This window comes from Onthophagus taurus, chromosome 5 (genome assembly GCF_036711975.1).
Source record: "Onthophagus taurus isolate NC chromosome 5, IU_Otau_3.0, whole genome shotgun sequence".
Lineage (NCBI taxonomy): Eukaryota > Metazoa > Arthropoda > Insecta > Coleoptera > Scarabaeidae > Onthophagus > Onthophagus taurus.
The window spans coordinates 4,873,499-4,886,476 of NC_091970.1; the positions used below are offsets into that span (position 1 = coordinate 4,873,499).

Here is a 12,978-nt window from a genome sequence, read left to right on the forward strand (position 1 = left end):
TATCTATTTTTATTAAATTAATAGATTTTAAAAGAATTTATTTATCGCATTTTTGCAATTGGGCGTAAAGTCATTAAAAATGCATTAAATCGTTTAAACATTACTCATTTTTGGGTTAAATTAATTTTTATGTATTTGCTTTATAATAAAGATAAGGAAAGCTAGAAATCTAAAGAATGTGGTGGGTTAGAATTGGATCAATAAAGATGCAGACTTTTCGGCGCCGAAATCCGGGGAAATTTATTTTCCCAAAGAAAATCTTATTCGTTTAACACCGATGTTTAATTGGTTGCCTAACTTGAATTTCTTTGACCTTAATTAAAAAATAAAGAAAACCCAACCCAAACAATAACACACGTTAAACGTATTTTAACTTAATCAAGACATATTAAATAATCATAACAAAAATGAAAATTTACTTCATAACTGCATTAATTCCACTTTTATATTTACAACAAGGTAATTAAACAAAATTAAATTAACTTATTCAGATGTTTATTTCCTTTTCAGTGGAATCTTTAAGTTGCTTTCAATGCGATTACTCAAATTACATGGATTGTCACAATAACATAACTTGCTTACCAACTATTCGAGAACATGTAGCATGTTACAAATTCGTCGTAAAAGGTTAAAATTATTTAGTCGTTTTCTCATTAATCTTTATTAATTCTTATTACGTTGTTAGATGGAGCGGGAAATACGAAATACACTAAAGGTTGTGGGAAATATGTCGATGATTTTTGGGAAACATGCAGTTACTTTGAAGAACTGGCCAGGATCCGGCAAGAAAACATTGTTGGGTGTTTTAATTGCGAATATGATGGGTGTAATTCGTCCGAGACGTTACAATCAACCCCCACCTTATTAATTGGTGTATTAATCGTGTTATTTCGTTACAAATTAAGATGAATTTGTTAAAAAAATAACTCCGTAATCGTAAGGTGATTTTAATCCGTCCATTTTATTAATTTTAAATTAAAAAAAATATTTTTATATGAATCTTAGTACTAAATAAAGGACTTTATTGGTGATTTAATTCATTTTAATAAGATTTAAATTAAGAAAATTATTTATTTATAATTTTGAGGTTATGTTTAAAAATTACATTTAATCCTAACCTCAAAATTAGTTTTTTAACACAAAAATTAATAATTTCGTTTTAAATTTTCTAAATAAAACTATGTTTTCATTAAATAAATGATTCATGTTGAGAATATTGAGTTAAAGATTATTTTGATCACTTTCCCCCACTATAAGATAGGGAGGGGAAGAATTTCACCATTAAGCACCACCTTTGTATTCTGTGCTAAACACCATTGAACACCATTTTGTGCGCGTTCTTAGATATCGACGGAACGTTGTTTAATTCGGCCCATTTTTAAGCAAATTGTATCAAAAAATCAATTAAAAATGATAAAATTAACGCGTTTGGCTTTAATTTTGGGGGTAATTGGAGCAGGTAATTAAACAAATCAAGTTATCTCTGATGTCAATTTTTGACATTTAATAATAAAAACATAACCTTAATTTTCTTTTAATTGTAGCATTTGCGATTAAATGTTACGATTGTGACTCATCCAAAGATATCGGCTGCAACGTTGGGATTTTCTCTTTTGCACAAACAGTGACTGATTGTGATGCCGGGAGTTCTCTTATTGGGTCGTTCTTTCCGAAGAATTGTATTAAATTAACTGCTCGCGGTTTGTCTATTTTATTACGTTTTATTTACATAGTTTATTTACATGATTTTATCTGTAGATGCGAACGATAATGAATACGTAGCAAGAAGATGTGGAGTAAATGTTGGATTTAACGCCTGCGATATAGTTGCAAAAACCATTGGGTTTATGTCAACCAAAGATGGAGTCCGTGATTTAAATTGTTACGAATGCTCATCTGATAAATGTAACAGTGCCGTTACGATTGGATCTACGGCTATATTAAGTGTATTAGCTGCCTGCATATTATTTTTATTTTAAGAAGAAAAATAACTTTTATAATAAGTTTTCTACTCGACATTTCAAATGCTCGCTTAATAAAAAAGAAATCTAAAATGTATACCTCGAATATTATCGAATGATGTAGATTGTAGAAACAAATAAAATAAGCTTCATTATAATAAAATTAATTTTATTAACATAACCTATAAGTTTCGATGTTAATGTGGTTGCCTATATTCGATTTAATAAACACTAGATTTAAATTTAACACTGAATATTATATAGGTATTATCGAATGATGTAAATTGTAGAAAAAAACTTAAAGTTTTATTATAATAATCATTTAATTTTAATCATAACCTTGGTGACACATTGAAAGCATTTTCTTTACTGTTAGCTATTCTTGACCCAAATTGCAAGGCTCTCTTCTTCAATAAACAAGCGCTTTTTAATCCGAGGTGATATGCTAAACTCCTCAATAAAATCTTTTCGCCCAAACCCCTCGGAAAATCATCACTCGGATAAGTCCTATTAATTTAAAAAAACATTAGGTTATGTAACACTAATTAATTCAAAAATGAGCCTCACTTTTCCCAACAAGGTAAATTTCTTGCAAATTCAACTACATTCTCATCTAAATAGGGAGTTCTTAATTGTCTCCCGTGATCTGAGACGACTCTATCATCCCTCGCAAGGTTTTTCCTTGAGATGTTCTCCCAGTCCTCTTCTAAACTTTCATGCAAACCTCTCCACCCAGAAATTTTCATTTTTCCCCTTTGTTTACAATAGCCACCAAATAATTCATCAGCACCCATCCCAACGATTAAAACCTAAAAAAATATAAATTTAAAAAAATTAAGTTGGCAATAAAATGATTAAAACGTCAAATTGACATTTTTACCCTAGCTGAAGTAACAAATTTTACTCCAATTCCTCTTCCGGCAAACCATAAAGCGCACCCCAAACTATCATCAAGAATTCGATTTAGCGGATAAATAAGATGCTTTATATGGTTATTTCGAACTTCATCAAGTTCTTTTTTGCTGATATTTGCTTCAATGAAGTTCCAAATTCTTTTGGGACAAATTTTTTTGAGTTCCTCGTAACTTTGTAGGCTCGTTTCTCGATCAGGAGTTTCATAATTGTTTTCACCGCGTTCAAAAGCGACATTAATAAGATCAATAGGACGCACTTTGTCGTAAAATTTATCGATTAGAACCGCTAAAATCGTACAATCAACACCACCGGAAAATAAAACTCCAATCGTTGAATGATCACAAACAGTTTTTGTGTTAACACATCTCCCACAAAATTTCGGTTGGGTTAAAATCCTTGTTTTAATCGAATTTTCGAGTTTCCCCAATAAAGTAGAAACGTTTTTTAAAAAATTTAAATCACGTAAGAGAATTTCAAAAGGCGAAATTAAATTTTGATTAGTTTTAATGTCCTCATAAACTTTTAAATCGTCATGATTTGGCTCAGTATATTCTAATTTCTTATTTGTTAAAGTAATATTTTGAATTATTTTTATTTTTTTCTTTAAGATTGTTTCGATATCGTTTAATTTTGCCTCAAAATCTCCATTTCTAAAACCCCACGGATATAAAATTACTACGTCTTCTTCTAAATCAATACAAAAAGTTCCAATTGGTGGAACTTCGTGAATAAAAACACCTTTATTGACCACACTACTTAAAACTAAAACATCATTTTTCTTCCCGATTAATAAACTGCGCCTCCCAAAAACATCACAACCAAAATATAACCTTGAATTAATTTTATCGAAATAAATAAATGCGTAAGGTCCGCTTATTTTGCTTAATTCCAACGAAATTTCGGTATTTTGTTCTAATCGATCAAAAAGTAATTGGGTATCACCAAATCTTTTTCGATCAAGCTCCGATATTCCATCGAAAACGTCTCCGTTAAAAAGAAAAACGGATTTTTCTGTTATTATCGGTTGTTTCGTTAAATTTTCTCCTTGCAACCACAAAACGCTTGCGGTAAAAATAAAATTGACTTCTTGTTTTGCATTTTTGCTTAACTTGGAGAATTTATGAGTGTTTTGATGATCCGGGCCACGACGGTTAATAAAAAATTCGCACGATTTTTGCTAAAAAATAAAAATTTTATTAATACTTTGTGTAATTAATTTAAAATATACCAAATTATTAAGTAATTCTTCGCTCTGTTTTAAACCAAGAGCACAAAATATCCCACACATTTTTATCAAATAATAATTTATGTTAACATAACCTATAAATTTCGATGGCGCCTATATTCGAGTTAATAAATAACATTTTAGATTTAAACATTAATATATTAATTTATAAATAAGCTTTTTTTACACTAATCACTTTGATATTAAGTTTACTTTTGAATTTAAGTGCAAAAAAGGTCTTTACATAACCTAAAAGTCTTTGTTTATGATGACATAACCTATAAATCTTGTAAATGAATAAATTATAGATTTAAATATTAATTTATTTAAATTTAACACGGAATTACAGTTGAAATACATTAATTTATATTATTTTAACATTAATTCAATCAAATCTTAAATAATAAGTGCGGAATGTAACCGAAACATTTATTTCTCTTTAGGCATCCGTTATTAAATTTAATTTGCACTAACACATTTAAAAACATTTATAACACATTTCCATCTTTACTTTTGATATAGATCACAACAAAACGATATTAGACGTCGAGGTGAAAAATTAAATTATGATTGGTAGCGTAAGTAATAAATTAAAACGAAACAAATTAAATTAACGAAGAATTTGATTAAACTCTCTGGATTTCGAATAATTTCACGTCCGTATCGTACCAAATTGGGGGATCCATATTTCTCAAATAAATCACCCCCCACATGTAAGTTCGGAACCAAGTCGTTGTGCCAGCGTTGGCTTGGTACTTCCGAATAAGAATTGGGTGTGGTACGGGGAGTAACCCAACTAACGTGCCGTGTTGGAGGAACTTTAAAATTTCACTTTCATCGGTTAAACCCCTAAAAAATAAATAAATTGAGGCAAATTAAGAATATTGGGTGGTTAAAGCGTACTTATCGATACAAATCTTTTCAACTTGCGGCACTAAGACTTGTAATAACCTCATTATCGTTTGTAAAGGTAATTTGCTTTTCCAAGAGTGGACCCAATCGGCTGTTGGGACCCATTGCCCGTTGGTGTTCTCCGTACTCGAAGAAACCCGCAATGAATTTTTCTAAAAATTATTTATTTAAATTTAAATAGAAAAAGTTTTGATTTTTACTACTGTATTAACTGAAGTGGTAATTTTATTAACGACAACTTGAGATTCCCCTTTATTCATTTTAACCTCCATCTTCGGGGAGATTTTTTCATCTCCATTAACAACTTTCGCGTTTATGTTTAACCCGGTTACTCCATTACTTAACGTGGATAATTGTTCTAATTGTTGATAACTCGGATGAGCAGATTCGCTTTCAGTCATTTGCCCAATTCCGGGTGTATCCGGTAGCGTGGCTTTTAAGGTACCCGGCTCAGCAGGGAGAGCGGGATGAGACCCTTCCATTGCAGTTTCTAAACTAGGTTCTTCCTCAGTTACCGCGGGGCTTACTATATTTCGTTTTGAACGCCGATTTAATGATTTAGTTATCGATCCGTAATCGCAGGGCAAATTAGCTAAGCTGTGGAACACTTGGCGTTTCCGAATGATCGTGTATACCAAATTGGAGTTGCCTAAAACCGAGATTTATAGAATATGAATTGAAATAATTAATTTTTACCATCAAATTGGTACTGGATGATGTTATTGAAGATTTCTAAAAGGAAAAAGACCAAGTGGTGGTTTGAATGCGATGAAAATAAGAACCATGGTGTGCCGAATGCTTCTAATAGGTGTAAAAGCTTTGTACTCGCCACCATTGACAGAGTTTTTAAATATGGGGAGACTAAAATATTTCTAAATTAAGTTATAAGTGTAATAAAGTTATTATTGATGTACCATTAACTAAAATCGTTAAGAGGCAATCAAAAAGTGGTTGCAATCTTTGATGGCCTGTTGTAATAATTTTATGGAACACGATTATTAATAAATCAGCGTGGGTTCCCGTAAAAACAGGAATATCCATGGGAATCGTTGCAGTGTAAGGTTTATTGAGACGCACACCAAAGTTTCTTTCCCCTGATAAAAGGAGCAAAATAAAAACTCCAATATGCATCAACCCTACTCTCGCTAAAAAACAAAAATCAAATTAAAATCATAAAAAATCGAAAATAATCAAACGCTTACATTGATCGGCCCTCGAATCATTCAAATGATACAAAATCGGGACAAGAATTTCAAGAACATCGCTGCTTTTAAGCACAAAATACAAAAATTTCTAAAATAAAATCAACATGAACTCAAACGTCAAAAGAGATTTTAAACCTAACCTTATTATAATCACACATTTTCCAAAAAAACACCAACAACTCTTGGTGGAAATGCACCTTTTTAGTTGAATTGGGTAAATAAGTTTGTACCAAAGGGTTATTCAACAACCTTGTAATCCCTTGCAAAATAAAATTGAAATCTTCATCGCGATGAATCCTCGATAAATAATTAATAAATAAATTATCCGGAGTTGCAACCTCCGTTTCATTCTCAACGCTACCCCCGCTACTCGTATCATGATCCAAAGTAACGATTAAGATTTGTAGGCAAGCCTCTACCAACGGTTCCAAAGAATCCGAGAAGATTAAGTGGTTATAAGGTACTCCTAGTCCAACCGGGTCATAAGCGCAAACCGTATTTAATAACGAGGTAAACATTGGGAGAGCATGTCGGTTTTCTGGCGAAGTAAAATAACTAAAATAAAAAAATTATAATTAAAAAAAATTTTTTAAGTTATTCTATTTTGACATTGACAGATAATTTTTTTTTAGGTTATTTCATTTTGACATTGACAGCTAAAAAATGTATTAATTAGAATTATTTTAAATTTTAAAAAAGAAATAGATAATAATCGAGATAATTATTTAATTACTTTAAAAGTATTTTATAATGATAACTTACGCAATCCATTTATTGGGGCTATGAGCTATATCAATGGGAGGTTGATACATAGTCTCACTAAAACAAGTCATTAATAATTTAAGAAGCTCCGTTCTATTCGAATCGAGATGGGGATTCCTCGTTGGAGATTGAGCAAACCCCACTCCTGCTTCCCAAATGTATTCGCAACTATCTATCGAAGATAAATCTTCCGCTTTATCAGGCCCTAACTTTCTACTTGTAACAACCGTAAAATCTGGGCAAAAAAGTAAATCAGAGATCGCATTTAATAAGCTTTGCGCTAACGGTAACGATTCATCGTCATCCTCGTTCTGACATGGCAACGAAGACCAAAAGAATCCTTTCCATTCGGGATCTTCAAAGATATAGGGTAAAATTCTCGTTAATAATCTAACGCAATTTAATATTGTTTGTTGTTCATGGTGAGTTCGACAGCTGTTATCAACGGCTTTAACCAATTTTTCAACGGCTTTGTAACATAGAGTTGCTAAATTCGATGGGGCCTCTTCACGTAGTGCCCGAATTTCCGGCGCTGGAACTAACGTGAAAATATCTTGCACATTATTAACGTTTTCCGACCAAAATTGTTCCCAAAACGCATCATCAGTTGCGTCAATCGGCTACAAAAATCGATTCGAAAGCGTTAAATTAAAACAAAACAAAGAAAAATTTTTAAATAATTATTTATCGATATAATATTAAACTTACATCGGATTTTGAGGTAAGTTGCACCACAGCTTTTCGAAAATTCAATTTCGTATCAACATTGCCCATTTTTTACTTTTAATAATATGTTTATCGCAGAAATGACAACTAACACTGTTTGACGTTTCACGTCAATTTTTGATTAGCAAAAATATAGCGCCATTAGCGCCATCTAACAAGAGATTACATTAATTTGGCTTAAAATTAATAGATGGAGCTATTACCTCCTAATACATTTACTAATACATTATAATAATAATAAAATTTCCAAACAAATGTTTTTATTTTATTTAAACTAGGTACAATATAGTACAATAAGAAAGGAAAACACATTTATGATATCTAAATCATCTTCTTATCTTTTATTTTATTCGTAAATATCTTCTTTATCAGCGACATATCGAACAATATCCGCCGGTTTAAGAAGTTTCTCGGCATCAACATCGGGGATTTCAAACCCAAACTCGTCTTCCATCGCCATAATAACCTCTACATGATCGAGTGAATCCAAACCTAAATCGTTGATGAAATGCGACTCCAACGCCAACTAAAACAAATCAATTTTAACTTAATTTTTACTTAAATCGATCTTCCGAGACTTTCTGACCACTTGAAACGATGCAATTTAATTTATTACCTGATCGGGATTGATTTTGTCATATAGTTTGAGGACCAAAAGCACACGATCTGCGATTAGTTTTAAGGTGAGTGGCGGTTTCGCACTATAACATCGTTTTAGTGGACCAGGTTGCGTCTGGAAGCAAAAGAATGAGTCAAAAAGTTACCTTTTCCGCTGTGACTTTATCGTAAGAACAACAAACTCTTAATACACGCTCTTCAATTTCTTTTCTCGTTAATTTTGTTGCTGGGGAATAATTTCTAATTTGAATCTACATAATCATAACAAATAATTAATTTCATTTCATTAAAATTAGAGTATTAAGACGCCATGTCAAAAAAAGTGAGGTTATGAAGTTATGTAATTTTTGCAAATTTTTTAAATAAAATTTTAAAAAGTTAATTGGGATGTAGTTGTTGAATTAAAAACGGCTTTAAGTGAATCTTTATGAATAAAGCAGTAATTATTTGGTAAATTACCGGAATATGAGCCGAAAGTGTGTGTTGCTGAAGAAGTTGATTTTGTCTGTACCACTTTTGTGCGGCGAAAGTTGCGGGTCTCGTTGAGTAAGAACGCAAGATTGCGACTTGATTAGCTAATAATCGGAGGTTTTTGCCTAAACTTGCCATTCTGAGACGAAAAAATACTAAATTTGACGTTAATAATCGTGCTGCAGGAAAGGAGGAATTACCGGCATCTGCCGGAAAATTTTGAAGTTAAAAATATAGGTTAGTTTAAATGAACTGATTAATTTTTAATGATTTAATTTTGTAATGAAATCAAATTTTGATTTGATTTCTTTAATAATAGATCTAAATTAATGATTACTTTACTAAATTACTAAATTTGATCGGTTTATTTTATGCGCCCTATACATCACATCAATTGATTTGAAGGGTGGTAAAGAAGTAACCTGATTTTCCCACCGTGAAAAAAGATGGTTATATGGGGAATTAAAGAATAAGAGAGTGATAAAAACGATCCGGTGCAGTGACAGCTTTTTTTCTTTTACAATCCTTCGTCTTCGTATCAGGATCGTGTTCAGTATTAAAATCGTTTTTTTTTAATTAATTTTTATTAAAAAGGTGCTGTGAAAAATAAACGTTCCGTAAACTGTGATATGAACTGATACGGTTCAACAAGCTCCAAAAAAATATTATGTCAACGAATCCCGGATCGTTATTAAATAATTTACGGGAATTTCGGATAAACAAAAAACCAATCATGTCGAGCAGTTTAAATCCAGGTGAGCCGTGAAATCGGGCTCTTTTTTTATTTCTAACCTATAAAAAAATCGTTAAAGGTGATCAAGTTTCATCGAAGAGTACCACAAGGAAAAGGATTATTGCATTTACCGATTCCGATTCGGACTGCGACGGGGCCCCGAATGCTAACAGACACAAAAATAAAAAGGAAGAAAAACTTTCCCCGATTAACTCCAAATCAGGAGACGAAACCGTCATAGAAAAAGAAAGCAAGATTAAATATTTGATCAGCATGTTCGAGAATGTTCAAGCCTATGTAAATTACAAATCAAAAAAAAATTTGTATTAATTAATTTTTTGTAGGAAGTTTATGATATATTATCAAGCGTTAATTTCATCCTTCCGATCGCGATTAGAAAATTAACAGAGAAACACCAGTGTAAACGTTACGTTGATTATAACACATGGAAAAATGGGGTTACCTCGGAACATAGTTATGGCGCTAAAAGGAAAGATCAAAAAAATGGGCACCACTCTAAATCGTCGCATAAAGGGAAACGAAGAAAAGTCAACACCGACGGTGATAGCGATGATAGCGGTAGATCAACTTCGTATAAATACCATCGTGTATATGATAGCGATGAAGATTCTGACGTTGAAATAACCAAAGAGGTCACTGGGGAGAAAAAGCGAGTTTTAGCATTTATGCAAACGGCCACGGCCAATGAACTACAATTAATGGCTTCATGTTCGAGAAAAAAAGTAGATGCAATTATCGCTTGTAGACCGTTTAAAGATTGGGTCGATTTGGTGAATAAAAAAATTTGATTTGATTTAATTTAATTATTTTAAAATTATTTTTAGGTTCAAAAACTTCAACAGAACAAAAATTTAAGCACCGATTTATTAAACGCGGCCGAAAGGGTGCTCGTAACCCGTGCTAACATGAAACAATTAATGAATAAATGCACGGCTTTATCACAACAGTTAGAGAAAGCTGTTAAAAATGATGTAGGGGTTAAAAAACAACCGGCAATTATGTCACTTAGGTTAATTAATTAATTAATTAGTTTTAATTTAATTTAAAAATTAATTTTTAGTTTACAATTAACAAGTTATCAATTAGTTGGGCTTAGTTGGTTGTCGATTTTGCACGCTCAAGGTGTTAACGGGATCTTAGCTGATGAGATGGGTTTGGGGAAAACGGTTCAAGTTATTTCGTTTTTAGCGTATTTAAAGGAGCGAAAAATCGCGCAGAATATGCATTTAGTTGTTGTCCCATCCTCAACTTTAGAAAATTGGCAAAACGAATTTGAGAAGTGGTGCCCTGCCCTAAACGTTCTTTTATATTACGGGAGCATAGAGGAGAGAAGAAACATCCGTATAATGATCGCTGAGGGGAAATATAAAGAATACGATGTGATGTTAACAACGTAAATAAATTCATTTTATTTAATTAAATTTTTAACAAAATTTTTTTTAGTTACACAATTGTGGGAAGTAATCCGGAAGAAAGAAAGATGTTTCGAGTAACCCCAATTCATTACGTTATCTTTGATGAAGCCCACATGTTAAAAAACATGAACACTCGCCGTTATGAGAGTTTGATTCGGGTAAAAGCAGCTAAAAGGATTCTATTGACGGGAACCCCGCTTCAAAATAATTTATTGGAATTAATGTCGTTATTAATATTTGTGATGCCGAATATTTTTTCGGAAAAAACCGAGGATTTAAAAAGTTTATTCCAAAAAACTGCGGTAAAATCATAATAAATTATGTATAGGCAACCAAGAATACATCCAAGTATTTTAGGTGGCCATTTTGTTTTAAACGTCAAATTAAAAAAAAATTATTTTTAGAAAGGAAATGAGGGGGATGATGAGAATGTGCCTCAATTTGAAAAGGAGCAAGTCGAACAAGCTAAAAGAATAATGAAGCCATTCGTTTTGCGGCGATTAAAACGGGATGTTTTGAAAGATTTGCCAAAAAAGACCGATTATATGTTGCAAGTTGCGATGGCTCCGACGCAAGAGGAGCAATATCAACAATTAGTTAAAATTTATAAAGAAGCGGGAGATTCAGTTAAATTAAATGTTAATTAAGTCAATAAGATTATTAATTGTTTTTTTTTTTTAGGATCAAGGCAAATATAATGGTATTACGATTATGACAGAACTCAGAAAATTAAGTAATCACCCTTTATTACTTAGATATCATTACCAGAATAAAGATCTTCCTAGTATTGCGAAAAAACTCGCTCTTGATCCTGATTATAAGGAGAATATTGAGAAGCATGTTATCGAAGATTTAGGGTGCATGTCCGATTTTGAAATTCATACGTTAACCAAAGAATATCCCGTAAATTAATTCTTTTGAACTAATTAGTTTTAAATTAAAATCCTTTTTTTAGTGTATTAGAAAATATGGTCTCCCGGACAATTTAATTTTAACCTCAGGAAAATTTTTATTCCTTGATAAAAAATTAAAAGAACTCAAAGACAACGGTAATCGTGTACTCATTTTTAGCCAATATGTTATCATGCTGGACGTGATGGAGGAATATTTAAAAATAAGAAATCACCGATTTTTGAGGTTAGATGGAAGTACTCCAGTTCAAACTAGGTATTTGTTGATAAAACAATATCCCCTAGATTATTATTAATTAAATAAATTAAATATTTTAGGCAACAACTCATCGATGAATACACTTCCGACCAAGAAATTTTTGTATTTTTATTATCAACGAGGGCTGGGGGGTTAGGAATTAATTTAACTTCAGCCGATACCGTTATCATTCACGATATCGATTTTAATCCTTATAATGATAAGCAAGCCGAGGATCGGTGCCACCGAATGGGGCAGAAAAAGCCTGTTACGGTGTATCGGTTGATTTCGAAAGGAACGATTGAGGAGGGCATGTGGCAGCTCACCCAAGAAAAATTAAAATTGGAGAAAGAAATCACCGGCGATGGTGATACTGAGAATACGGATGTGAAAAGTGTGGTTAATTTATTGTCTTCAGCGTTAGGTATAAATAGTAGTAAAGCGACGAATTTGGTGTCTCCAAAGAAAAAGTTATGATCTTTTTGATTAGATAATTTACATATAGGAAAGGTTTTTTTTCCCGGATAGATTTTTCATTGTAGAAAGAAACTCTTAATATAAGTTAATACATTTTCTTACTTATTATTAATGTGTCATTTTTTAACCTCATTTATAAAAGTCGCGGCGCCATCTTTTGACATTTAATGTTTTGAAGTTATGTAAAGTACTCTTATTCAAAGTAAGTATTTATTATTCAAATTAAAATATTTAATAAAGATATTTATTTTATTATTTTTGGTACTTTATTTAGGTGATTATTTCTTTATTAACATAAATTATAAACATTAATAGAAAATCAATTAAGTCACAGCGCCATCTGTTAACAGTTATTTCTTATTAATATCATAACCTCACAAAACATTCT

At 31.7% G+C, this 12,978-nt stretch overlaps 6 protein-coding genes across 8 annotated transcripts; 3 read left to right on the plus strand and 3 right to left on the minus strand.

Annotated features, from left to right (window-relative positions):
* Positions 1 to 316: 316 nt before the first annotated feature.
* Positions 317 to 1,031, plus strand: LOC111426323 (uncharacterized). Its single transcript, XM_023060812.2, has 3 exons — positions 317 to 459; positions 511 to 627; positions 686 to 1,031. The coding sequence occupies exons 1-3, from the start codon at positions 408 to 410 to the stop codon at positions 907 to 909; spliced, it is 393 nt and encodes a 130-aa protein (XP_022916580.1). The 5' UTR covers positions 317 to 407; the 3' UTR covers positions 910 to 1,031.
* Positions 1,032 to 1,259: 228 nt separating this feature from the next.
* On the plus strand, positions 1,260 to 2,142 carry LOC111426318 (UPAR/Ly6 domain-containing protein CG9338-like). Its single transcript, XM_023060808.2, has 3 exons — positions 1,260 to 1,459; positions 1,545 to 1,700; positions 1,759 to 2,142. Exons 1-3 carry the CDS (start codon positions 1,411 to 1,413, stop codon positions 1,977 to 1,979), a joined length of 426 nt encoding a protein of 141 aa, XP_022916576.1. The 5' UTR covers positions 1,260 to 1,410; the 3' UTR covers positions 1,980 to 2,142.
* Positions 2,143 to 2,245: 103 nt separating this feature from the next.
* LOC111426255 (asparagine synthetase domain-containing protein CG17486) lies at positions 2,246 to 4,363 on the minus strand. Its single transcript, XM_023060707.2, has 4 exons — positions 4,105 to 4,363; positions 2,842 to 4,053; positions 2,529 to 2,770; positions 2,246 to 2,468 (listed from the first exon to the last, which is right to left on the minus strand). The coding sequence occupies exons 1-4, from the start codon at positions 4,162 to 4,164 to the stop codon at positions 2,294 to 2,296; spliced, it is 1,689 nt and encodes a 562-aa protein (XP_022916475.2). The 5' UTR covers positions 4,165 to 4,363; the 3' UTR covers positions 2,246 to 2,293.
* A 40-nt stretch (positions 4,364 to 4,403) lies between these two features.
* Positions 4,404 to 7,816, minus strand: LOC111426231 (protein HID1). The gene is made up of 9 exons (XM_023060663.2): positions 7,689 to 7,816; positions 6,981 to 7,600; positions 6,359 to 6,773; positions 6,216 to 6,306; positions 5,928 to 6,158; positions 5,710 to 5,874; positions 5,217 to 5,662; positions 5,005 to 5,165; positions 4,404 to 4,950 (listed from the first exon to the last, which is right to left on the minus strand). The coding sequence occupies exons 1-9, from the start codon at positions 7,752 to 7,754 to the stop codon at positions 4,728 to 4,730; spliced, it is 2,418 nt and encodes an 805-aa protein (XP_022916431.2). The 5' UTR covers positions 7,755 to 7,816; the 3' UTR covers positions 4,404 to 4,727.
* A 133-nt stretch (positions 7,817 to 7,949) lies between these two features.
* Positions 7,950 to 9,007, minus strand: ND-AC (NADH dehydrogenase (ubiquinone) acyl carrier protein). 3 transcript variants are annotated; one of them, XM_023060796.2, is made up of 4 exons: positions 8,784 to 9,007; positions 8,507 to 8,575; positions 8,323 to 8,439; positions 7,950 to 8,232 (listed from the first exon to the last, which is right to left on the minus strand). In XM_023060796.2, the coding sequence occupies exons 1-4, from the start codon at positions 8,931 to 8,933 to the stop codon at positions 8,053 to 8,055; spliced, it is 516 nt and encodes a 171-aa protein (XP_022916564.2). In that variant the 5' UTR covers positions 8,934 to 9,007; the 3' UTR covers positions 7,950 to 8,052. The 3 variants fall into 3 exon arrangements, with proteins under 3 accessions (XP_022916564.2, XP_022916565.2, XP_022916566.2); XM_023060797.2 differs by lacking the exon at positions 8,507 to 8,575; XM_023060798.2 differs by lacking the exon at positions 8,323 to 8,439 and having other exon boundaries at positions 8,471 to 8,575.
* A 369-nt stretch (positions 9,008 to 9,376) lies between these two features.
* LOC111426228 (SWI/SNF-related, matrix-associated actin-dependent regulator of chromatin, subfamily a, containing DEAD/H box 1) lies at positions 9,377 to 12,698 on the plus strand. The gene is made up of 10 exons (XM_023060659.2): positions 9,377 to 9,550; positions 9,608 to 9,825; positions 9,873 to 10,319; positions 10,374 to 10,558; positions 10,610 to 10,942; positions 10,993 to 11,266; positions 11,369 to 11,590; positions 11,646 to 11,867; positions 11,920 to 12,131; positions 12,194 to 12,698. The coding sequence occupies exons 1-10, from the start codon at positions 9,463 to 9,465 to the stop codon at positions 12,588 to 12,590; spliced, it is 2,598 nt and encodes an 865-aa protein (XP_022916427.2). The 5' UTR covers positions 9,377 to 9,462; the 3' UTR covers positions 12,591 to 12,698.
* Positions 12,699 to 12,978: the final 280 nt, after the last annotated feature.